The sequence below is a fragment of the Acomys minous genome, assembly GCF_964271855.1.
Source record: "Acomys minous genome assembly, chromosome: 2".
NCBI classification, from domain to species: domain Eukaryota; kingdom Metazoa; phylum Chordata; class Mammalia; order Rodentia; family Muridae; genus Acomys; species Acomys minous.
Genome location: NC_140484.1, coordinates 50,186,700 through 50,211,648, shown reverse-complemented (window position 1 = coordinate 50,211,648; position 24,949 = coordinate 50,186,700). Strand labels below are relative to the sequence as shown.

Genomic DNA, 24,949 nt, shown 5'->3' with positions numbered 1-24,949 from the left:
CCACACATGATAACGAGTGGTGTAATCTACGGGACAGACTGGGAGATCCCCAGCGGCAAGCGTGATTCTGAGAACTGTGCATCTGGTCTGGGTGGGTGTCCCTGAGGGTGCTCAGGCTGTTTGTACAGTAGGTCACTGTAAAGACACAGAAACGCAGGAAGTAATGATTCCCCCGGAGCTGGCGACCTGCAGTGGAGCTGGCGGCCCTGGGCACCATGCAAGGATGCCTGTTCTCTTTGTTCGCAGCGGGCGGGTTAGGGGATATGCTACGATTTGGTCCAGGTGATTGAGCTCAGGGCCTTGTGCACGTTAGGCAAGTGTTCCACAACTGAACTCTACCCCCTTCCTCCACTTTGTCTTGCTTTTAGTTTGAGGCAGAGACTATCAATAAGTTGCCTAGGCTGGCCTCGAACTCACTCTGTAGTGCCTTCAACTTGCTGCCCTCCTGTCTCGGCTTCTCTGGGTGCTGGGATTCCAGGCATGTACCAGACCCATCTTGGGACATGCTATTTATATCTGTCTCAGGAGAGGATGCTGGTGAGGGCGGTGGCAGGGGAGGGGAGCCGTATGGTATAGAGCCATTCTGGGAGGGCAGCGGGTGGGATTCGGTTGAAGGGCACCCCCATGGCACCGAATAACCGTTGCCCCCTCACAACAAGTGGTCCTTGAATAGCATCTCCACTCACTCCCCTCCTCTTCCCACTCCACCCCCCCCCCCCCTTTCTGGACATTGTAATTGCCATCAAAATGGGAGCGCTGGGTGGCTCGCGGAAGAGAGTGCCGGCTGTCAGCTGTCCCCTGCCAGCAGGGCCTGTGACTGTTTGATTATTGCCGCCTGGCTGTATTTCACGTACGGTTTAAACATCATCAAACACTACATCCCTTTTGATAGGCGAGGGCTACCTTGCTGTGGATGTTGAAGAGAAACAGGGACATTAAAATCCACGAAGCCAATGGCCTAGAATTGACATTTGTGGCGGCGTTGGCAGGGAGCTCTGCTGTGCCTGCAGGAGAAGCTGGATCCCAGAGCTGCGAGGCGGCAGCAGGGGGCTTTCCCCACAGAGGTGGCAGGAAGGGAATGGATCTGGTCAGGAGGGAACCAGAAAGAGCCAAGGAGGGAATTCTGTGGTCAGTTGGCCACCTGTTAGTGCCCCCTGGCCTTAACCCTCTTCCCGATGGGAGGCAGGAGTGCTCCCCTCCTCCAGACAGAGCAGGGTGCTGGGCCTGTGGGTCTGTGACCACAGATGGGGTGCAGCAGGGTTATGCCTGGCAGGGCGGTGTTGGGTTTCTGTGGCCCCCGAGGAGCTTTGTGTGCCCCCTCCGCCAAGGTACAATAATCCTCAAGCCCCGCTTTCTTCATCTGTAGACCTCAGAGAGATGTCACCTAACAGGGAGATGGCAAGAGTCAAGGTGAACGTGAACGTGGTGCCTGACAGGTGGTTGGAGCCCGGTGGGGGGTGAAGGCCATTATCAAGGAAGTGGACATGGAAGCTAGAGTTAATCTTTTAAAAAAGATTTAATTTTTACTTATGTGTAGATGTGCATGTATCTGTGCTTGTAGGTCACTCGTGTGCAGGTGTCTTGAGAGGCCAGAAGAGGGAGAGTGTCAGATTTGGAACTGGGTACAAGTGGGCATGAACCGCCTAGCATGGGTGCTGGGAGCAGAACTGGTTCCCTAGGAGAGCAAGAGCTCTTAGTGGCTGAGCAATCTCTCCAGCCCCTAACCTATCGAAAAATAAGTGCAATAAAACCACAGTGCCCTGTAGTGAGCCTTGCATACAGCTCATCATGCCTAGTGTGGAGCTGATAGTCCTCTGGGACTGTGTACTGCTGTGTACTGCCTCTGTGATCCCAAGCCAGCTGTGGCCCTAGCACTTGGGAGGCAGAGGCAGGAAGATCTCTATCTCTGCAGTTTAAAGCCAGCATTGTCTACCTCTGGCTACTCATGTGCATATATGCATACACACACACATACACGCACACGCGCACACACGCACCAAACAAACCTGAGGAAGGCAGGGTTGGGGGGGAAGAGTGTATGTAGCTCAGTGGCAGAGAGCTTGCTTACTGTAAGTGATGCCCTAGGTTCCATTCCCAAAGCTTAAAAGGAAGGAAAGGAGGAAGGAAGGAAGGAAGGGAGGGAGGGAGGGAGGGAGGGAGGGAGGGAGGGAGGGAGGAAAACTGAGGCACTTTGGAGTATGGCCCTTGCTCTTGTCACATGTTCTTTCTGGTTCTTGCCTGATTCCTTGAGGCCTTCCTTCAAATCTGGCACCTGTCACTCATGCTAACCTGTGGTCTTTTTGATAGGGTTCATGGACTCCCTTGTAGCCTGTAGCTGCTTGATTGCTGGCATCTTACCATGGCTCCAGCCCAGATGACACCCCAAAAGTATTCCTATGCCGACTGCTCTTTTTCTTTAGTGTTTACAGAACTCAATTGGTCTTTTTTTAAAAAAATATTTATTTATTTATTATGTATGCAGTGCCTCGCCATGTATGCTTGCAGGCTAGAAGAGGGTAGTAGATCACATTACAGATGGTTGAGAGCCACCATGTGGTTGCTGGGAATTGAACTCAGGACCTCTGGAAGAGCAGTTAATGCTCTTAACCTCTGAGCCATCTCTCCAGCCCCCTGGTCTTTTGTTTTTCAATTATTTTTACTTTGAGACAGGCCTCACTATGTAGCCCTGTGTAGTGGTGTGAATAAGATGTCCCCACAGGCTCTGGCATTTGAGTACTTGGCCGCAGTTGTGGTGCTTACATTCTGTTTCTCAGTCTGGGTTCAAATTCACAGTGGGGTAGGAGATGACCTTGAACTCCTGGTCCTCTCAAGGGCTCCGACTGCAGGCATGAGCTACCACATTCAATTTTTGTAGCGCTGGGGACTGAACCCAGGGCTCACAGATGCCGGGGAAGTGCTATATGAAGAGAGCCGCCAGCTTTCAGCTGTCCTCATTTCCCCTACAGATGGCCTGCTCATTGTACCAGAGCCTCGCTCTCACAGTTCAGCTCCCCTGCTAGCTCAGGAAGCCCTCAGCTTCCTGTTCCACTGCTGCGATTCCTGCCTCTTCTCCCCTGGTGACCTGGCCTCTGGGCCTCTTGTCTCGCCCAGGCCCACTGAGTCTGCCACTTCGATTTCTCTCACGTGAGCCCGTGACTAATAAGGGTTCCCCTCGGGGGGGCCTTCAAAATCTTCCCCTCCTTAACATCGGAGTTTAAAAATGTGTCACCATCGATTTGAAGGAGAGACTTGTTCCTGCTGAGAAAAGCGGCCTGGAGATTCGCCTCGCCTTAGGAACCACACGGGCGGCTGCATACATTCCAGCATGCCACCGAGGGCTCCATGCAAATGTGCCCTGGAGCCCCTTGGGCAGCATGAGGTCCTGCCGACTTCTGTGCTGCTCCCAAGGGCTGCTCCCCACTCCCGCAGCCTGCTGACCTTCTGGAAGGCCTAGTCTGGGAGGTCCAGGGGTTAGGGGTGGGGAAATCTGCTTGTCCCTTACTTTTCTCCCAACTCCTCGTTCAATGTAGTTAAACTTCAAAAATAGGAGATGAGTTATGAAGGACTATGGGAGGGGGACTAAGCCGCCCTGGCGTCCCCTCCTGCCTTGGGAAACCCTGCCTTCCTTGGTGAAACACTATATTCGCCTGAAGAGGGCGTGTGTGTGTGTGTGTGTGTGTGTGTGTGTGTGTTGTATGTGTGTGTATAGTGTGTGTAGGTGGGTGCATGGTAAACTATATTTATTTACATGTGTGCATTCATGTGCCTGTGTGTGAATGGTCGTGCCATGACATGCATATGGAGGCCAGAAGACAACTTTTAGGAGTCATATTTCTCCTTCCACCCTGTGAGTCCCGGGGCTCAGACTCAGGTTGTCAGGATTGGCGGCAGGCATCCCTATTCACCGAGCCATCTTGGCTTTTGGCAGGGTCTGTCACTGGCTTGGAGCTCACCCCTTAGCCGAGGCTGTTTGCCTGAGCCCTCTGCTTCTCTGAGAGCCTGGGGGTTTGTTTGTTTGTTTGTTTTAAACACAGGTTCCAGTGATCTGAAGGTCCTGTGTTTATATGACCCACTGAATTACCTCCCCAGCTGTTTTTTGCTTACTTGAAGCATGGTTTCTGGGAGCCCAGGGTGGCTTCGAACTGCCCATCCCAATATTTCTGCCTCCCTAGTGCTGGGACTGCACTGCGCCATCACATCTGCTTGACGCGAAGAGTTCTGGCCTGGAATTCTTCACTCTCAGTGTCCTGGTGAAACCCTAGCAGGGAGGGGCTTGTGGGGCTTGGGGGATTTGGGGGGCTACTCCTGCCTTCAGGCAGCTCTTCTCCTCCCCGGAGCTCGCCTGCACCTCGCCTGCCCTCCCAGCCACTGCAGAAGGTGGTCCCAGCTTCCTCTAGCAACTTCTGAGCCAAGAATGACCCAGTAAAGATCCCAGAAGGGGGCCTGTTCTCCTTCCAGCCTTTCTGGTAGGGAAGGCTTCGGTGTGGAGTCATGAAGTAACTTTTCTGGGGTCTTCATCTTTTCCTGGGAACCTTGAATGGACCTGTCACTGAGTTAGTGGGGAGGAGGCATGGAGAGGCCCATAGTAGCCATGTTGTTTGTGCTGGGTAGCACTTGGTGACAGTCTGGGAGGAATGACAGGAGCTGGAAGAACACTTCATAATCGAGGCCCACTGGGGAACCTACTCTCTGTGCCACTAAGAGGTGTCAGTGAGCACACTGGTGCCTCTGCTTTCCCAGGAGTTACAGAACATGTGTTGGAACGTGTAGGTCTCCCACTGGGCCAGCCTCAGGCCTCAGTGGGAGGTAGGGTCTGTCGGTGACACAGGGTGTCAGGCAGCCTCTGATAGGTCTTGAGGAGGTGCGGAAGCAGAGAAGAAGGAAGCAGGAACGTGGAGGCGCTGTGGCTGCTGTGAGCCCAGGAGCATGTGTGAGCTCCCCCATTTACCAACTGGGCAGGGACTTCCGCAGCCCAGCCCGAGAGCGCCTGCAGCTGCAGAATGTCCTCTGAGGACTCCCGGCAGTCATTACTCGGAGAAGGCAGGAGGCTTAATTTTTCCTGTCTCCCTAAATGTTATTGCCTTTACGGGCTTTGGAAATCAGTTTTATGGCCTGCGTTATTTGTCTACTGAAATATAGGAAGCGCCGGAGGAAAAACAAACAGCAGAGGTGCTCTGGGCCTGAAGGGTCAGTAGGCTGAAGATGGGGCAGGGCTTGTGTGTGAGTCCCTCAAGCCAGGGTCACTCTTTTGGAACTGCTGCGGCAGGAAGAGGCCCTGGAAAGGTGTGCCGTGGACTTGGGGGAGGCGGCAGGAAGAGGCTCTGGAAAGGTGTGCCGTGGACTTGGGGGAGGGATTCTGGTCCACGTGTTTGCAGGAGTCCTTCGGCCAGTTGGTCTCAGCCTGGCCTGGAGCCATGCAAACCTCTCTCTCCTTGATGCCCGGCTTATCTGCTGCTCCCATCGAGTGCTATGCAGGGTACCTCCGTCAGTGAGCCTCTTCAGTAAGTAAAGAATAAGCCTGTTGGGGTTTGCCATGCAAGATGTAGGCCAGGCAGGGGCTCCACCTGCAGAAGGCTCCTTATCTTCTGGTACAGTTGGGAGCTGGTGCGAAATGGACATCCAGTAGAGACATCCAAAGCCCACGCTCCCCTTTCATCCCGTCCCTGGGACCCAGGACCATCCAGAAAGGTTCCCAGGTTCTCCTCTTCCTGGGAGAAGGCTGCTTCTCTACTCCTCTGAATATGCAAAGAGCTCCTTTGAATCCCGAAGAAAAATGGGTGGAAGACGGGGACAGACAATTCCCGGTAGGAGGAAAACAAATGGCCAGTAAACAAGTGAAGAGAGGCGGAATTTCGCCAGCAATCAAGAAGAGGCTAATTGAAACAAAGAGCATCATTCTTCACCCACCAAGGAGATGGCTGTGGGAGCACCCACTTGAGTAGGTGTGGCGCGGCCTCAGGGGGTGGCTGTTTCGGGGATCCCCTCTTCACATCTCACACCAGCACATAGGAGACTTCTTTCTGTGTGCATCAGGGCTACAGCTACGGTTGCTTTGCTCCTGTCCTTCCCACCCCACCCCCACCCCCCGCCCAGCTACTTCCAGCATCCCGCACCAGCTCCCACATGCTTCCTGGGCCCTGGCCAGTGTCCTTCTGGGCCACGACTTACCTCAAGGGCATGGGTTCTGTTTCTGGGTCTCAGCTTGCCAGGGGGGCACTGCTGACTCAGGATGGAGCAGGCCTTGGGTTGGAGGAGTCTGGTTGTTTTCTTTTGTTTTGTTTTGTTTTTGAGACAGTCTCAATGTGTCCTGGCCTAGAGCACATTACGGAGACCAGGCCAGGCTGGCCTCCGACTCACCGATGTCCCCCTGCTCCTGTTTCCCAAGGGCCAGTTTTAAAGGTGTGTACCACTACACGTCAGCCTTTGTTATTGCTTTTGCTTTTTGAGAAAGGCTGCCACTCTGTAGCCCAGCCTGGCCTGAATTTACTATGCAGCTCAAGTTGGCTTCAAACTTGCAGCAATCCTCCTGCTTCAGTCTTCCAGCTGCTGGGATTATAGATATAAGCCACACACCCGCCCGCCCCCCTCCCCCCTAGCTTTTCCTGTTTCTTTTTGTTCATCTCCTCTCCACTGCAGGCAGCTAAAAAAAAAAAATCACTTTTCGTTCTTTTTCTTTTTTGGTTTGTAAGACAAGGTTTCATGTAGCCAAGCTGGCTTAGAACTCACTGTGCTGACCTTGAGCATCTGGTCCTCCTGCTTTGCTTCCTGAGATCAGGGACTCCAGGTGTGCCACACCGCGATGGCGTCGTTGAGCCTCCGCCACCTGAGTTACATGCCAGTCACAGACTCTCACCTCCTAGCTTTGGCACAGGCCACACCCCTGGGTGGGAGCACTCTTGTAGCTACTTTTATTTTATTTTATTTTTTTCTGGCTTACTCTGAATGTCCCCCAGGTCCTGGCTGACCCTCCTCCAAGAACCTCCCTAGACCTGAGTCAGATGTTCTCTTGTGTGTTGCATAGTCAGCTGTGGCCTGTTCCTCCAGCAGCTGTGTGGGGGGTCAGGGCTGCCGTGGAAGAGCATGGGAGAGGCAGGTCATACAGCTTGCATATGGTATAGTCCAGAGTGCTGCACAGTGTAGTGACCCAACCCTGGGGGTCTGGTAGAGCATCCCACTTGTGTGTGTATGTGGGGGGGGGGGACAGTCTGCTGAAGTGGCTTATCCCTCTGTACCACATTAGTATATAGAGTGGGTGGCAGGTGGCAGTGCCTTTTCTCGCCAGCCTATCCCACAGCCCAGTGAGGCCTGACCACAGTGGACCTACTTCTGATGGGGGAGGGGGGCTCATGCTCCCCAGGGGCAGTCCCGGAAATGTGGTGCTCAGGAGTCATCCACCTGCCCACACACTGTGTGGTACACCTCCTTGCAAAAGGAGCCAGTGGGAGAGCTGGGGCCTTGGAGCTGCCAGCCTAGAGCTCAGAGCCTGGGGTTCCCCTCCGTTCTCCTTTCTTAGCTCGCCCACACCTGTACCTCTAGCCTCCAGCCAGCTTTCTCTTCCTAGTGCCTCAGACTGGGACAGATACCACGTTTCCCTTTCACATGGAGGGCACAGGCCATTTTAGACCAGCCACTTCTAGCTGGTACCCAGCTCCAACTTCTACCTGGACCATAACACAGGTGCTAAGTTATGGTAGAAGGAAGGTGGCTTCCTTCCTGGGGGCTAGAGTTCAGGGCAATGGGAGACAGCTGGCTCCTATGTCAACAGCAGTTACTGAGGCCTTGAGCAAGCTGCTGAACTTGGGGCCCTACATAATCATCATCATCATCATCATCATCATCATCATCATCATGTAGACATACATACATACATACATACATACATACATACATACATACCTGGCCTAGCACTCCGTATATAGTTTAGGATGACCCTGAATTCCTGGTTCTCCTGCTTCTACCTCCTGAAGCGATTACAGACAGACACTGCCACTCCCGTTTTATGTGGGGCTAGGGATGGGACCCTTGGTCCCTTTAGAACAGGAATAAAGGCTGGGGCTGTAGTTCAGTTGGTAGAGTGCTTGCTTAGCATAGGTGAAGCCTGGAGTTCAATCCTTAGTACTACAAGGATAAACTAGGCTTGGTGGTGCATCCCTGTGACCCCCCCCCCCAATACTCGGGATGATCAGGAGTTCATGTAGCCAAGCTGGCTAGACTCCTGCCTCCTGAGTTGTAAACCTCCCCTCCCAGTGTGTGTGCAGGGCTGAGGGCAGAACCCGGGGCCGGCGCACGCTGGGCAAGCTCAGCTAGGTCATGAGTTTGATGCCAGCCTGGGATATATGAAACGCCATCTCAAAAACAAAACAAGTCAACAAAAATGGTACTTGCTCTAGTGAGAATAAGCAAGGCAAGTATGTCACCCTGCCTTGGGGGTGTAATGTGGTGACACATGGTGACAGATGCCTGGCGCCTGGCACCATCAGGCCTGCTGCTTTGCCTCTCACAGATGGGTGCCCCTTTAGGAAATCCCCTCTAATTATGAAGTTAGGGAGCTGAATGGTCACATGGGAAAGAGGCACACACTCATTAGGAGACTCAGGCACACAGCCTGGGCCCCGTCAGGAGTCGCTCACACCCGCTCCCTGAAGACAGCATGGCTCAACAGAGAGCATCTCCATCCTCTTCATGGTTGCTTCCATCTGCCAACTCTCTGGGAGTTGCTGGCTGGGGAGGGCCCACTCGGGAGTCCCCCTGTCCCCAGAGACTGCCCCTGGGTCCTTCACCCCAGGCTTGTAATCTCTGCTTTAAAGAGGACTCAGCTCCCTTCCTCCTGCCCCCACCATGACTAATCCATTCGCCAGGGCCCCAATCCAAAAGAAAGCTAATTAAAGAATTTCTGCTCTTGGCTCAGCCTGGACTTTGAAGATTCCTCTTGGTCTTCTTGGAGTATCTGAAGACAGGTGGAGAAAAGGGGCATTGGAAAGGGCATTGGATAAACCCTCAGAGCCTCTGTAATAGGCCCAATCCCCCCACAGCCCGAAGGCATCACATAGTCCTCACGCAGAGCTGCTGCGGAAGGGTGACAGGTAGGGCTGCTTCCCAGCCATGGACCCCAACTCTTGGAGAACAGGAGCCCCTGCATCCCTCAACAGGGTGGGGAGGTGAAGGGAAAGACTGGGTGTCCATCAGAACAGTGAAGGCCTGAGGCCCTCCTGTATCTTCAGCTCTGGCACGGAGCAGGTGCCCAGTGAAGCTGGGTTCTGCCTCCCAGACCCTCACCTTCGGGCCTTCAGAGGAAGACTCTGTCTGACGCAGAATGCTACTTTCCATTTTCTGGGAACTGAACGCAGGGCTTTGCACATTTAGGCAAGTGCCTCACCACTGAGCATCTGCAGCACAGGACTAGTTATTTAAATTATTATTACTTTTGAGGCAGGGTCTCACGTAACCCCTGCTAGCCTAGAATTGTGTGTGCACCTGAGAAAGACCCTGATTGTCATACTCCTGCCTCCTGAGTGGGATTAGTGGTAAACCTCCTCTCCCGGTGTGCATGCAGGGCTGAGGGCAGAACCCAGGGCCGGTGCATGCTGAGCTACACGCCCAGCCCATCAGGAACATTTATTCTTATGGGTAGAAAGTGACCTCTGCTTGACATGGGGGGGGGGGCCCTTGGCAGCTATGTGCTCTGTCCAAGCAGAGCCTGACACACACTGGTTGCTCAGTAAAGACCAGTTGACCATGTGGCTGACTTAAGACAGAGAGGGCTAATGTGGCTAATGCTCTTGCCGCCTTCAGAAAACCCCCTGAGGCTCTCTGGGACGTGTGTGTGTGTGTGTGTGTGTGTGTGTGTGTGTGTGTGTGTGTGTGTGAAGGGCTCTTAGAAGCTTCCTTCCTTTCCCTTCTGGTGGTAATGCTGAGTCTTTGTGATGCTCTGGGAAAGGATGGGGTATCTGCTGCCACTCACCCCAGTTCCCACTGGTGTGCCAGGGTTGGGGAGGTAGGAAGAACACTAAGCAGGGGTCTCTTGGGGTGTCTGCCTGCATCACGGAAATAAAAATGATAAAAACCTGTCACTGAATTCTGGGTGGCAGTAAATTACTTAACACCTGAAACAGGTTGAAATGTGGCCACCGTGGCTTTTAATAAGCCCATCTCTGATGCAGCAGCTTCCGCGAGGAGCCGGCCGGGTCTCTTCTCAAGGCATAATTTCATCGCGGCCCCGGCTTGGCAGCGGTGCAAATAAGATTTCACTTCCCCTGTAAATCTCTGAGGGGGGGAGCGCAAGATTTCATTTGCGCTGTCAGTTAGCGCGGAGAGAGCCTATTTACTTTGCTGCAGGAACAGAAGGGTCCTTTGGAGAGGCCGGACACAGAGGCCAAGGGGAGTTGGCTGTGTCAGCACTGCAAGTTGACGCGGGTGGAAGAGGGCAGGGAGGTGGCCTGGGTGTGGTTTGGGGAGCACAGACTGTCTGGGGTGCTTGAAGCCAACCAGAAATGCCTGCATTGTTTCATGGACCCGGAAGTAACCTGGGTCAGGGGACATGGCCGTGGGACTGCAGCTGGGAGCGTTGGGCCTTTCATAGGTCTGGGCACCACATGTCCACAGTGCTTCCTAAGACCAGGTATCCTTCTTAGGAAGCAGGGGCAAGGAAGGGAAAGTTCCAGAATCTGGTGGTAGGATAGGGGCAAGAGACTTGCAATGGGAACTTGTAAGTTTAGAGCCCAACCAAACTGTGGGGCAGAATCATCAAGAGGAGTTCTGGACTGCAAGGCAGCCATTCTGGCTTGAGTTTTGTTGTTGTTTGTTCGTTTGTTTGTTTGAGACAGGGTTTCTCTGTGTAGTCCTGGATGTTCTGAAACTCACCCTGTAGACCAAGCTGTCCTTGAACTCAGCGATCCCCCTGCCTCTGCACACCATTCTGGTTCTTACTGCACACCAGCCCTCATCCTCAGTGATAAGCAGTTCTGCTAGCTGTCGGTCTAGGAACCGCTGGAGGACATAGCCCTCTGTCCTGGCTTAGGGATCTTCGGGTCCCTTTATTTGTTGGTGTTGTCACGGGTGTGTGGGAGAATAAGGTGACCTTAGGGCAGGGCTGTTCCCAGGGGAGGTAGGGGGAGAAGATAGCTACGAATGATCTTTGGGCCACTGGGACCACTAACTATTGTGTTAAAGGCATTCTCCTTGATGATCTTATTGATGAGCAGGGCAGGTGGGTGACCTTTCACTGTATGTCACTGTGTGGGGCTGCTTGTACATGATGGCTGAGCAAGTGTCACTGTGCAGTGGAGTATTGCCAGCAAACCGTGGGCTGGGCTGAGGGCTTTCCTGAGTGGAGCCTTTTCAAGGTCCCCATGGGGAAGCGCCCCAGACAGGGCAGGACCCGCCAGGGAATTCTCCAAGGTGTAGCCAGGGGCTGAGCCAGCTTGGGCAGGGCCAGAACCTTGAGACCCGAACTGAATTTATCTCTTGTCCTTGCCTTAGGTGGTGAATGGGGCCCAAAGTCTCCATCTTCATCTGTAGAAACACCTTCAACGGGACCCTACCTCCCTAGTGGACTCCCAGCCCCACCCAGCGAGGGTGGCCCCTCCCTCCCTCCCTCCCGGAGAATCCTCACCACACTGCTTCCAGCCCTAGTATTCCCTCGCCTTAGCACATGGTAGGCCCTCAATAACTGTCTCTTGGCTGACTGACTGGCTAGCCTTTTTCTAGAAAGTTCCCATGGCAGCCTCCGGAAAGAGACCTCAGGAAAGAAAGCGAGGCAGCCCCCCTGAGCACTCAAGCATCTCCATCCACCACTGTGTTCTTGTCCCTAGTGGCTGTCCTGAGTGCTGCCCCGTGGACTGGTCCTCTTGATCAGTTCCTGCCCCCAGCGTGATGGGAGAGAAGTCAGCAGGGGGATGGGAGAGACATCTATGGGGCCAGAGTACCCAAGGTCATCCCTGCAGGGGCCACCAGCCACCAAGGCATGTGGAGAAATAACTGCGCCCTTGGAATGTAAGGGGAAACTCATTAACCCCCACAGAGATGTGAGCGCAGATCTAAGGAGAAATAATGAGTTCGTCCTTTATCTTAAATTTAGCAGGAATTGCTGTTGTTCTCATAAAAATAATCTTTCTTTCTCTCCCCACCCGGGGGTGCAAGATACCCCGGCGGCCCCTGGGGCTGTGCATCTGGTGGGCAAGTGAGGGGATGGACCCTGAACACTGGGGTGTCGGGACAAGCACACAATCCCAAACGCCAGGACACTTCCGCTCTTATCTGGGTGCCCACATGGCCGCCGGAGCCTCTTAGGGGATAATCCTCAGCTTTTATTAATAACTCTCCAAGTGAAGACCCTCTGCACGTCTGCATGTGGCACGGGGGCTGCCCTGCATGGCTAGCTTAAGAAGCTTCTAGTGTCGGCTGGCCTCCCTTGGTCCAAGACCCCTTTCCTGTTCATCAAAGAACATCACAGGATCTTTTTAGTTGCTTTGTTTTGGCTTTTCTTTCTTTCTTTCCTTTGACAAGGACTCAAGTAGTTCAGGCTACCCTCAGACTCACTCTGTAGGCACGGACGACCTTGAACTCTGATGTTCCCAAGTGCTGGGACTACAGGTGTGCGCCATCACACCTGGCCCTGCAGCAGACATCAGATGTCTGCTTCTGCCTAGGAAATGTGTTAAATCCAGAATCTCTATCCTGTCTGCTGCTACCCTGTGCCAGTGGACCCCAACAGCAGAGCGCCTGCCCCCCCCCAACCAACGCCTAGGGCTGTTCAGGGGGAGCGTGCCAGCCACCTGGCTCCTGATGCGCTGGGCTGCTGAGCCCAGAGTCAGCAGCGGACATGACTGTAAAAGTTAAATCTTTCTATTTATTTCAAGAAAAGACAAGGCAGGTGGACTTGGACATTTTATATGAAACAGACAAACAGAAAATAGGACCAAGTAGTTAGTCACATTCATGTCAACATTGAAGTTTCAAGGCACCTACATTGAAGGAGGCCAAAGGGCGGTTCGGAGTGCACTTTGGTTTGTGTTGTTGTTGTGGTGGTGGTGGGGTGTTTGGGTCGCCGTTTTCTGAAAAACTCCTGTCTGTGGTAGAGTCGGAGTGTAGCAGGTGGGCCTTGAGGCTGGGCGCAGCCAGGCCTTCCAGGGAGCAGGGCCTTGTCTGCCTGCCCGTTCCCAGCTGTAGCTGCTGCTGCAGGGGCGCTCCTACCACTCAGACCCCTGAGACTGCTCTGCCCTTCAGAAAAAAAAAGAAAAAAAGAGAGAGGAGCAGGAGCTAAGGGGTGCCAGGGTTCTGAGTCTGTAGCTGTGGCCGGCCAGGGGTTTGGAAATTGGTAGTTCAGGGGCCTGCCTCACTGCTATGGGCTGGGCAGGAATCCCAATTTTTTTAGCCAAGAGCCTGCGCATTGCCCAGAGGTTGGCCATGGGCCCCCTCAGAAGTGGGAACCAGGCTATACTTCCCAGGATCTGTTCTCGTTTACTTGGCAATACCAACAAGCACCCTTCACACACTGGGATACCACTGGAGGATGGCTTTGCCAAAACCTCCACTCCACAGTCCTTACGTGGGCATGAGGGTCCTTGAAGGTGACCTGTGCCTTTGGCCTCCCTGCTCACACCTGCTGGGGGCCCCAGCCTCCAGTACTGGGCCTGTGGTTTCCCCCCACAACCCTCAGCCTCTCCAGAGGGGCTGAAAGACACCAGGGCCACGGTCTCACCCTCTACCCTAGATGCCGAGTAGCCTCCCGGTTGATGCCATTCTCAGGAGGTCATGCTGGGCGGGGGAGAATACCTAAGGCTACTTTGGGGTTTTGTGTGTGGGGCTTCCCCATTTTGTGCCCAGAACTTTCAGAGATGGGATTGGTCACAGGAAGAGTAGGGTGGGGGTGGGGCCTGATCCATCCAAGGCAGGTTGAGAGCTGTTTGGAACCATGAGCCCCTGGGGGAATGAGCAGTGGCGGCCTGGGGCCTGCAGCGCCTTTGATTGTCGGTTCCTGTCGTGCTTGTTTTTCAGTCTTGAAGAGAAAGTCTGATTAGCTCCTCCAGGCGGGAGGCTGGGGTGCGGGGACTCTGCAGGGGTGGCTGGCAAGGCAGGCTGTTGCCTTGGATCTTGTTTCTCCAACCATCCTCCAGGTCTCTCTAGTTTTCTGCCAATCCCTCTCACCCACTTGATGCAAATCTTGGAGAAGGGAAACTGAGTCACCCATCAGGCTGTGGCGATGCCAGATCTCGCTGAATATTCATTTCCTGTCTGCCGGAAACACATCAGGCCCAAAGCAAAGCAGGGTAGGAGGAGTTGCCCCCGCCGAGCCCCTCTCCCTGCGAGGCCGCCAGCCAGGTGGAGGACAGAAGAAAGCTCCGCACCACCAACCCTCAGGCCTTTCCTGTGAGTGGACAGATGGGGGTGAGAAGAGAAGGGTGTTCCAGGTCCCCTATTGGTCCTCAGTGACCCCAGGTGGGTGGGTCACTGCTGATGACTGTGGTGGCTGCAGAGTCCACGCCAGACACACTGCCCCCCACACACCCACATTTCTCTCCTGGCACAAGCTGGACGATTCAGCAACAAGGCATGGTGACGGCGGCTTCAGAGAGCCAAGGCTGACTTCCGGAAGCAGGAGCAGCTCCAGGCTGGAGAGTTGCCCAGACACAGGTCAGAGGAGACATGAAGAGAGCTGCTTGCCTTCCCCCTGTGTGGCAAGCCCCCTTATGATGAGAAAGTGAGAGTGGCCCTGGGACGATGAGAGTCCCAAAATCAGGGGAAAAACCATACATTTAAATCCAAAAGAGAACCAAAAAAACAAAACAAAAAAAAAACAGGGCAACAGGGCCAGGCGTGGTGGCGCACGCCTTTAATCCCAGCACTCGGGAGGCAGAGGCAGGCAGATCTCTGTGAGTTCAAGGCCAGCCTGGTCTACAAGGGAATCCAGGACAGCCAAGGCTACACAGAGAAACCTTGTCTCGAAAAACAAAAAAGAAAAATCTGGAAGAGGTAGTGACAGGAAGATCAGGAGTTCACAGGCATTCTCAACTACAGAAATGGTTTGAGGCCCACCTGGGCTATGTGAGACCTTGTCTATAAAATAAAATAAAATAAAATAAAATAAAATAATCAAAAGAGGTAGTGTCGGAGGATCTGAAGTTCAGTGCCAGGCTCAAAACATCAGGGGTCGGAGTGGGGTGGGGAAAAAGAAAAAAACTGAATGGCGGCAAGAGAGAAAGGGGGCCTTTTTGTCAGTTCTTTCTAAAGAAGCTAATGTGGATATTTCATACAAATAGTTGGAACACTTCAAGAGAATCAGTAGATGTCTAAAAAAGCCAGTGAGTGTTCGAACCGAGCCCCAGGCACCGTCAGCTGGCTGTGATGGACAGACCTTCCTCGGGTTTCGGGTTTCTCCGGGGTGTGAGGCAGCTGGGCTAGGAGGGACATCCTGGGGCTTGGAGCGCTGAGCCCAGCATGCGTCCTGTCAGCACCCCCTGGGCACAGGCTGGAGGAGGATGTCTTTGTACATCCTGTCCTGGGGGTTGTGATAAAGCAAGCTTGGAGACCAAGACCTAGAGCTTCAGTCATGCTGGAGAGCTGTCCAGAGCATCCTGGGAGAACGCTTGGAAGCTTCATGGAACAGAGTTCACTTGCTTTGCTGGCCGGCAGGAGCTTCTCTGCCCTGGCCTTCGGTTGTCTCTGTCCCCGGCGCAAGGACGCAGGAGTCTCGTGTCTCTTACTCTCTAAGTGATGGCGCAGGCTGCTTCCTCTGGTCTAGATGTGTCTTGTTGTCCCTCGAGGCAGACTGACCCCTTGATGACGGGATCAGAGTCTGCCCAGGGACTGGCCCAGTTGCTAGATGACCTGTCCTGGCAACAGTGACCCTTCCTGTCCCCATGGCCCTGGTGAGAGCTATTCAAAGCGAACATCCTTTAGAGATGCCAGCTCCTCAGGGAGCTGGGCAGGAACAGCTGCTACCCCTCCCATGCAGGTCCGGAAAGTGCCTGCTGTGTGGGTGGCCACTTGGGGCAGGTTCATAACCCACACAAAAAAAATCCCCCTTTCCCTTCACCTCTAAGGAGTTTAATCTCTTCTAATCAATTTAGCAGACTCGCTTGGTTGTAAACGGTAATGATTTGCATTTTTGAGCCTTTTTATCCTCCTTACCAAAAAAAAAAAAAAAAAAGCCTCCTCTCTGCTCTCTGGAAAGCCTGTGAATTGCTTGTTAGTGCTCACTCTGGCACGCATCCAGCCTCAGCATCCGCTGCTGTCACCTGCACCGCTGTCTGTGTGAGGAGGGAACGTGGCTCATGGGAAGCCTGCAGCCCTGACCATGGCTGTGACATGTCATCTGGCCCTTGGAGGCAGACACAGGCCGCCATGCCCACTCAAGCCTGTCCCCACTGCCTCTGCATAGCTCCCTGGCTGCTGCATCCAATTTTCCTTGTTGTATTTTTCATAAGCAAGAGGCTCCGTTGCCTTGGCCTCCTCTCTGGTGGGTTCAGTGGAAAGCAGATGTGGGACTTGAACTGACTTGTGGGGGGCTAGAGTAGGAAGGGCCTGAGTATGGCTCTGACTTTTGTTCCTTCCCCTCCTTGCCATTGTCAGTGAAGGAGGAAGCTCAAGCTGAGAGGCCATTCCAGACACACTGCCCATCCCTTCTGTGGACCCAGAGTCCACCCTGGCGCGCTTACCTACCCAGCAGTGCCTCCCACCCCCCACCCCCTTGAGCCCATTAGATCCTTGCAGACTCAGCATGGAGGGGTTGCTCTCACAGGGCTTTCATGAGCAAGACTCTGCCCAGTCACCCTCACTTGAAGGATGGAAGGCCTCACATTTGCCCACTCCCGGCTCCCTTGCTGGGGCTGGGTTGGGCAGCTGGCCTGCTGGAAACTCTGGGGAAGGGCGTCGGGAGAGACCCCATGCCCACTGAGGAATAAGAAGCTTCCTGCTCCAGGAAGGGAAGGCTGGACTCCTCCTAGCCACAGTAGTCGTCCCAAGGCTGTCACCTCCCCTGCCAGCACTGACGGGGTGAGGAAGAGGCAGCATCCCAGCACTTGTTCTCCAAGACAGAAATCCTCCACACGGGGCAACAGCAGAGCTCCGTGTTACAGAGGAGGCAGGCCAGGAGGCAGCCTCTCAGGGAAGATGGAGGCTTCCTCAGGAAGAGGATGCAGATGAGGGGAGAACAGGAGCTTTTGATTCACGTCATGTCTGTGGAATTGAGTATGACTAATTAATGGATTTTATTCTTAGTAATCTCCTAAGCATTCCATACGTTGGGCCGCACGCCTGAGCTGAGCCTACCGGAGGCTTCATTCGCGAAATGCAAATGCCGGTGGCCCTGCTGCCTCTCTCCTTCCATGCCTTTTCTTCCCCATTTTTTTTTTAAAGAGGAAATTTAAAGTAAAATTGCCATGTAATAGAAAAAGAGATTCCAATCTCTGCATCTAATTACCACGAAGGGTAAACCACTTAACCAAATAAGTGTCACCGGCTTTTCCCCCTTAGTTTAAACTTGCCTTAAATGCCACAAAATACACTCCTCCTTGGGGCTGGGTTGTTCTGGCTGGTTAGAAGCTGTGAGGGTCAGGCTGGCTGGCCACAGACTTCCCCAGTGGAAATGTCAGCTGCACAGAAGATTCCACAGCCTTCCGGTGTCAACCTTGGCTCCCCTCCCTTCTGAGAATAGAGGAGGCTGGATGTCCCAAACCTCTGCTATTGTACTGTGAGGCCAGAAGCCAGGTTCTCTGTCTCCTTTGGAGAACTGGGACAAAGGTCATACTTGGGCGCTTTCTGAAAGGATGCTGCTAAGGAGTTGGGTGCTGGGGATACAGCTCAGTGGTAGAGTGTTTGCCCTGCATGGCTAGGCCCTGGATTCAATCCCTACCATTCCCTCATCCCCAACCCTGGGAGACTGGGAAAATGTTATGATGCGAAGAAACAGAAATGATGCAGGAAGTGGGGGGTGCTGCAGGGCCTTGGCTGGGCAGTGTTTACCCTGACCAGCATTTAGTGCTCCTTAGGGGGGCAATGGCAGCCCTAGGGTCTCCAACCCTGTGTAATATAGAGTGAGCTCCCTCAGAGCAGGAGGCAGATTTGATCAAGCTTTGACATTCTGTCTGTGACCGCCAAGGCTCCTATGGGTCAGGTTTACTCTATGTGGTGGGGGAAGAAGTTCACCACAGCCCAGGCGGCTCTAGCATTTGGCCCACAGGCTCCTGAAACTCTGAGTAAGAGTGCGGCCTTCCAGGCAACTCCCATGTCCTTCTGCCCAGCTAAGGAAGTGACCAGACCCCTTCTGGGGCAGGGAATAGGAAAGGGGTAACATGAGTGAGTGAGCCTAGGGGACAGGACAAGTCACAGGGGCAACGTGGGGACCTGAGGCTTTACTTTCCTGGGACCCTGGGAAATGATGGCATAGTGCCCTTGATGCCTTGTTCAGCATCTGGGACTCTCCCTCACAAACCTGTTCCTCACAGGTGGGTCTCCTCTCAGCTTGCCATAGCTGCCAGGACCAGGGCACCATTAGGGTCACTGGGGACAGCAGGGCTCCAGGGCACATATTTATACAGACCTGAATCTGAGGCTCGGGAACATTTCTCTGTTGACCTCATTATGTGAGAAAATGACTTGGGATGAAGAGAAAGAAAGGTCTTCTTTGGAACGATCCAAGTCCATAGCCCTCGGCCATTCCCTGGGGCTGGTGGGTTGGGGTCTCTGTTTGGCGTGATGACCCCTTGGGCTATGATCAGGAGCCCGTGCCTCTTTCCACTACCCCGAGGCACCTGCTGAGTCCATTTTTTTCAGTCGCATCTCTTCACTGAAGGGCTAGTTGGCTCTTTAATGTCCAGCAAGCGGATGCCCCACCAGGCAACTTCAGGCAGCTGCCTGGCCTCTTCTTCCTGCCTTTGCTTCGGGACGGAGTGGCAGAGGTCTTTTAAAAACACCACTATCAGGAGCTGGGACCCCTTCTCATCCTGCTGCCCTCAGACCAGCATCTTTCCTTTGATGACTTTTTCCCCCAGTGCAGGGCAAAGCGACGCATTGACAGACGGTGACCCGGGCTCCCCGAGTGTGGACGAAGCAGACATCAGAACCCCAGGCTCCGCTCTTCCCTCCTTTCCGGATTTGCTGTCATTATTTTATCATCGTTTTAATCTCACGGCTCACCACACCGTGGTGTCAGTTGATAAATGATAACGACATTGATTCCACAGGGAGGGAGTAAAATCCCAGCTCTTCTGAAAGCTCCGGTCAGTGCCCTTTTGGAGGTTGATTTTTTTTTTTAAACAAACAAATCTGATTTTTCTGATTTTTCCCTCTTGAGAACAGAGCCCCTGGTCGGGGTATGTCTGAGGTGTGTGTGTGTGTGTGTGTGTGTGTGTGTGTGTGTGTGTGTATGTGTGTTTTTATGTCTCCCAGGGACTTTCTGAAAAAAATTTTTTTTCTTATTTCTGGGCTTTGTTTGAGCAGCCATGGAAACAAATAGGTCTAGCCAGCTGGCAAGTGCATGGTGTGTGTGTGTGAGTGTGTGTGTGTCCACACATATATTTTTAACAGTCCCTGCACTAATTAATTACCTGTCCCAGGAGAAAGAGTAAGCACTATCTATCGTCGGGATAGCGTCTGTTGGGGGAGGGACAGATGAGGGCACTGGTCATCAAGGAAAGCTTTTCTCCATATCAGAAAGGAGAGTGGCCTGGGTCTGGCTGGCTGCCATAGGATGGAGTCGAAGCTTACTTAGCCAGCTTCTTAACTCCGCACTGGGATGCAGATAGCAGTGCCTCTTAGAAACAGTAATACCGTCTACCCCTGCCACCTGGACTGAGACCCCCCTGTCCTGCCACCTGGAGTGAGGTCCCTCCTACCATCTGGACTGAGACCCCCTCCCCCCGCCCCACACACACACCTGCCACCTAGACGGAGGCCCCTCCTATCACCTGGACTGAGACCCTCACCCCACCCCCCACCCCCGCACCTGGACTGAGATAACCCTCCTGCCACCTGTACTGAGACCCCACCCTCCTCCACCTGGACTGAGACCCTGCTCCTGCCACCTGGGCTGAGGCCCCTCCTACCACCTGGACTGAGGCCCCTCCTACCACCTGGACTGAGGCTCCTCCCCTCCACCCACACATGATCTACGTACTTACTCAAATGATTTCTAGGAGAAAGCAAGATTTTTGCAATTCTATTGTCTGAGGAAATGTCAAGGACTGACTCAAGAAGTGCTGAGAGGACAGACACGCAGCTCTATCTACCCATCTGTACTGCGACACGTGACACAGCGGTAGGTGGGCAGACAGGTGCGCCTCCATGTGGCAGGGAAAGCGACAGCTTTCGTCAGAGCTTCTACAGAGTTACTGAAGTGCTCAGCGTTGGAAGGAAAAGTTTTGACTTTTTTCCTCTTAATTGACTATGGTATTGTTCAGAGAATGTCCCAGAGAACACCATATTTCTGCAGGTCTGGAGAGGAAACAGCTCTGAAAGAACCAGGGAAGAGATTTCAGGGCGCTATCTCCATAGCAAAAAGTCTTTTCTTCCCCTGGCTCTTTTGTGAGGAACCCGAGAACCTTCCATTGAATTGTCACCCCTGAGCAGCCAGCAGGATGGTTGCGTGGGGGCCTCCATGCCATCATGTGTGTTTGTCATCTGCTTCTCTCGGATGGCCCTGAACGAAGCTCGAGGTGTGTATAAATGTTGTACAGGTAGTATTGATCTGCTTCAGGGAAAAAAAGTCCCAATCCAACCCTTCCTGCAAGATTATTTTAGTCCTTAACTCTCATGATCTGGCATTAAGTTACATCTCCAACAATGTTGAATTCCCCCTCCTGCCTTCTATGTATTTATTTATTTTTAACCCCACTGTTGTATTCTGCAAAATCACCAACCCTCCCCAAACTTTGCTCTCTGCTGGGAAAGTCACTGTGGAGTTTCTCTTCCTGGCTCCTGGTGTGGCAGTGGGTGAGACAGAGCCATGTGATCACACTGGGGGGGTGGGCAGCTGTCTTCATGTGTAGGAATAGTCCACATCAGGAATGCCACCGTCCCGGTAGCCCCTCGTGGTGCCATAGCCAATAGTGTGGGCGCCCTTGCAGAGGCTGCTGCCATTGGAGGGAAATATGGTGTGCACCACGTACTCTTCTTTGGAGCGGTATGGGTTGATGGGTAGCATCTGCAGACCTGGGCCTCGGATTTCTAGAATGGAGTTATCCTTCTTGGTCCCCGACTCCATGTAGTCATCCTTTTTCCTGCTGCCCCTGTTGTAGACCCTCTCTCGGGTCAGCAGCTCACCAGCGCGGTGCACATACCAGCAAATGGCTCCCAGGACCAGGAAGAGAAATACAAGAGCCACGGCACCACCAATAATGCCAGCCAGGGGCAGCCCCGCCATAGGGCCAGCATTCTGCTCCTGATTGAGTGTAGTGGTAGGGCCGTAGCTGTCAGCCGTCTCTGCCTTGGCACACACAGGTGTCTCGTCAGCCACATAGGTGTTGCCAGTCTCCATGGTGACCATACAGATGATGTAGGTGGATTTGGGCTCCAGGGCCGTCAGCAAGTACTCCGTCTTGTCCCCCTGCACCAGGGTTTCTGTGATAGAGCCCACAGCCGGGCTGTGGCCCAGACGCAGCCAACTGAGCCGGAAAGAGGAGGCAGGTAGCATGGCCTTCCATGTGATTCGGATAGAGTCAGCTGTCAGTGGCTTCACCTGGATGACCAATGTCTTGGCACCATCGCCGGTGGCCATGGGGTAGTCAATGTTGGAGTCAGGAAGGCGCAGTCCTGGTCTCTTGGCCTTGAGGGTAAACAGAGAGCCCTGGGGCGTGGTGGCAGAGGCATGGTTGCTGGCCGTGGTCTTGGCGGCTGCATTAGCTGCACTGCCCTGTGACCCTGCCTCAAAGCACTCGTCCATCTCGCTGGTGATGTCTTTGATGGCCATGCCCCGGACCTTCTCAGGGCCCTGGCACATGAGGCCGCGCACGTTGACCACGGCGGCCCGTGCCTTCACCCAGTCCCGCAGCCACATGAGGTTACAGCCGCAGAACCAGGGGTTGTTCCTGAGGAGCAGCTGGGCCAGGTTCCCCAGGTCATCAAAGAGGCCTCGGGGCAGCGTGGTGAGGTTGTTGTTGGACAGGTCCAACCTCTCCAGCTCCCGCATCTTGGCCAGTGTGTTGTAGGGGATGTGGCTAATGGCATTGTCCTGCAGGTAGAGCTTCTGCAGGTGGGCACTGGGCAGATTGAGGGGCGGGGCAGCCAGCGAGTTGCGTACCAGAGACAGCTCTGTGAGGTTCTGCAGGCGGCTGAAGGTGTCATCAGCGATGCGCTGGTTGGCCAGCAGGTTGCCATCCAGGACCAGGCGCCGCAGGCTGTTGAGACCCTTGAAGGCGTGCAGAGGGATGGTAGAGATGCGGTTGTCATCCAGCCGCAGCTCCTCCAGCGTGTGGGGCAGCCCCGACGGGATGCTGCTCAGGTGGTTCCGGCTCAGGAAGAGCAGCTTGAGCTGCTTGCTGTCAGCGAAAGCGTCCTCCTCGATGCTCACGGTGGAAACGGAGTTGTCATCCAGGTGCAGCTTCTCCAGCAGCGGGATGCGAGCCAAGGAGTCCCTGGCGATGGTGCGCACGTTGTTGTCCTGCAGGTGCAGCTCTCGCAGGGACCGGGGGAGGTTGATGGGAAACTCATCCAGGTCATTCTCATACAGGTAGATGACCTGCACCTTGACCTTGGTCTTGAGGTCCTGAGGGATGCCCGCATTGTTGATCTGATTGTTCTGTAGGTAGAGGGTAGTGGCGTCATCAGGGATGTCTGAGGGGATGGATGTGAGTCCCCGGTCGTTGCAGTAGATGAAGCCATTGTCACAGCGGCACACCGATGGGCAGGTGGTGCTATCGATGACCTCTGTGAGGAAGGCAATAAGCCCGTAGCAGAGAAACAGCCAGTCCCGCAGGTCCATGGTGGCCGTGGTCATCACGACAGTGGCTGTGACAGTGGCAGCGGGTGTGGTGGTAGCGGTGGCAGTAGGGTGTGCCACCACCATGGTGGATGGCTGGTGGAGGCCTGACCCACCTAACCTGGAGCCTCAGTACCTGCAAGGAGCACAAGATAGGCGCGCTGAGTGTGAGACAGTGACAGGGCCTGGGGAAGGAGTCATTAACACTCAGGGCTTGCAGAGCTGAGGCCAGGCTGCAAGGGAGGCCTATTTTATGCCAGTCTGGAGACAGGTCACTCTAATGACTGTTGTTTACTGTGAATCTCATCAGGAGGGTCTTCTGGTCCTTGAGAGGCGCCAACACCCTACGACATTTAATGTGACCTCACAGCCTTACAATAAACAACCTTTAAGGGTCACACAAATGGTGCCATCAGTGGGAATATTTAGGGTAGATCTGTGTAGCCTTGGCTGTCCTGGACTAGCTTTGTAGACCAGGCTGGCTTTGAACCCACAGCGATCCACCTGCCTCTGCCTCCCTAGTACTGGGATTAAAGGCGTGCGCCACCACGCCCGGCTAGGGTGGATTTCATGGACGAGCCATCACTTTGCTCAGGAGGGGGGCAAACCTAACTCTGGCAATGAAGTCAGGGTCTTCCTGGGAGGCTGTGTGCTCAAGAGGCGTGTCGCCAGAACCTTCAGAAAAGACACAGCCAGCGTTGTCACTGGTGGGCAGCGGAGAGTGCTGAGCTCATTGTCTGGTAGTGAAACACTACGTCCTACTTGTCACCCATGTGTCTCATACACAGAAGAATGAGGTGTCAACAGATCTGATCCCTGCCTCCGTGTTCTGTGTTTTCCAGGGAACTACTCCACAACTTGTCCCTCTCTCTAGTGGAAATAACTTTCAGCTATTTCAGGGCACACATACACACGCGCGCGCACACACACACACACACACACACATGTGTAGACACACATACACATACACATCTACACTTACACATCAGTTTTCTTGATTTAAAGAAATGAGACAAATAAAAGGAGGGAGGGAGGGGGTGTTGTCTGCACGCTGAGGAAATTTTTCTGCAAGGTATAATTTCAGTTTCGCAAATAGAAAAATTGCAGCATAGAGTTTTCTCGTTATTTTACTGTTCACAGTGGTAAAAAATCAATTAAAGAGAAATTATCTTTCAATCTCAGTTTTTAAAAAATGGTGTCTTTATACAGCTAGCAAAGGTCTGCAGTAAAACTCAGGGTCAAGGAGGCTTTCAGGCGGAATGTAATGGCTTCTCAGACCTGATCCGAGGGCCTGGCCTGGGAGGACAGCTCTGGAGTGTGGAGCATGACCTGACCGACTGGCTCCTGCTGAGTAACCGGTGGGGGGACCTCACTAGGACACCCTAGGAACCAGGCGTCTCCATTTCTCAGCTAACTACACCATACCCTTCTCTCACCTGTCCCTCCCTCGTCCTGGCAGTTTTTCTCTAGCCAGCGACCCCTGTCAGGACCCTGCTCAAATGCTTCTGCCCCTAGGAGACCTTCCAGGCGGATCTGCCCTGTCCGTCCCCACAGCCACGCACCAGTTTGTCCTGTTCCCGGTCTCTCTCTGCTCACTCACTTCTCCAGCCAAGGCCATGACCTGGTCACCCTACCCCACAGTTCCTCAGGCCTGGGCACCCCCTGCACACTGAGCCCTTCCTCCCCACTCTCTGCCTCTCCCTGGGGTTCACTGTGGTCTTGTTTCCTTGGCAGTCCTCATCAGAAGCCTTGCCAACAAGCTGGTCCCTGCCGAGGCGCCCAGGCCCCTCTTCTCCGCTCAGCTCTCTTTCTCAGCGTCTTTCAGTGTTTCCTAGCCTGCCTCCCCGGCTAAGCACCCAGACTCAACTCCATGCCACTCACTCGCCCAAATTCCCCCACCATCCTGGTGGCTGTCAAAGCCAGGTAGCAGGCACTGTGACATTTTCTGCTGTATTCCTCTCCCTCTGAAGCAGCTGGACCCCAGCCTGCTGCCCCAAGATACACTTCCCTCTGCCCCTAGTTGACCCTCAGAGAGGC

At 53.9% G+C, this 24,949-nt stretch overlaps 2 protein-coding genes across 7 annotated transcripts in view; one reads left to right on the top strand and one right to left on the bottom strand.

Annotated features, from left to right (window-relative positions):
• Positions 1–24,949, top strand: part of MACROD1 (mono-ADP ribosylhydrolase 1) — a 139,745-nt gene that overhangs the window by 16,802 nt on the left and 97,994 nt on the right. The window lies entirely within an intron of this gene.
• FLRT1 (fibronectin leucine rich transmembrane protein 1) overlaps positions 19,948–24,949 on the bottom strand; it is a 71,213-nt gene continuing 66,211 nt past the window's right edge. For 4 of the 5 annotated variants that reach the window (XM_084760657.1, XM_084760658.1, XM_084760656.1 and 1 more), the window contains one exon: positions 19,948–23,048. In XM_084760657.1, the coding sequence (XP_084616783.1) occupies positions 20,975–22,999 (2,025 nt within the window). In that variant the 5' untranslated portion in view covers positions 23,000–23,048 and the 3' untranslated portion in view covers positions 19,948–20,974. The remainder of the gene's footprint in view (positions 23,049–24,949) is intronic. The other variant, XR_014775231.1, reaches the window with a different exon arrangement.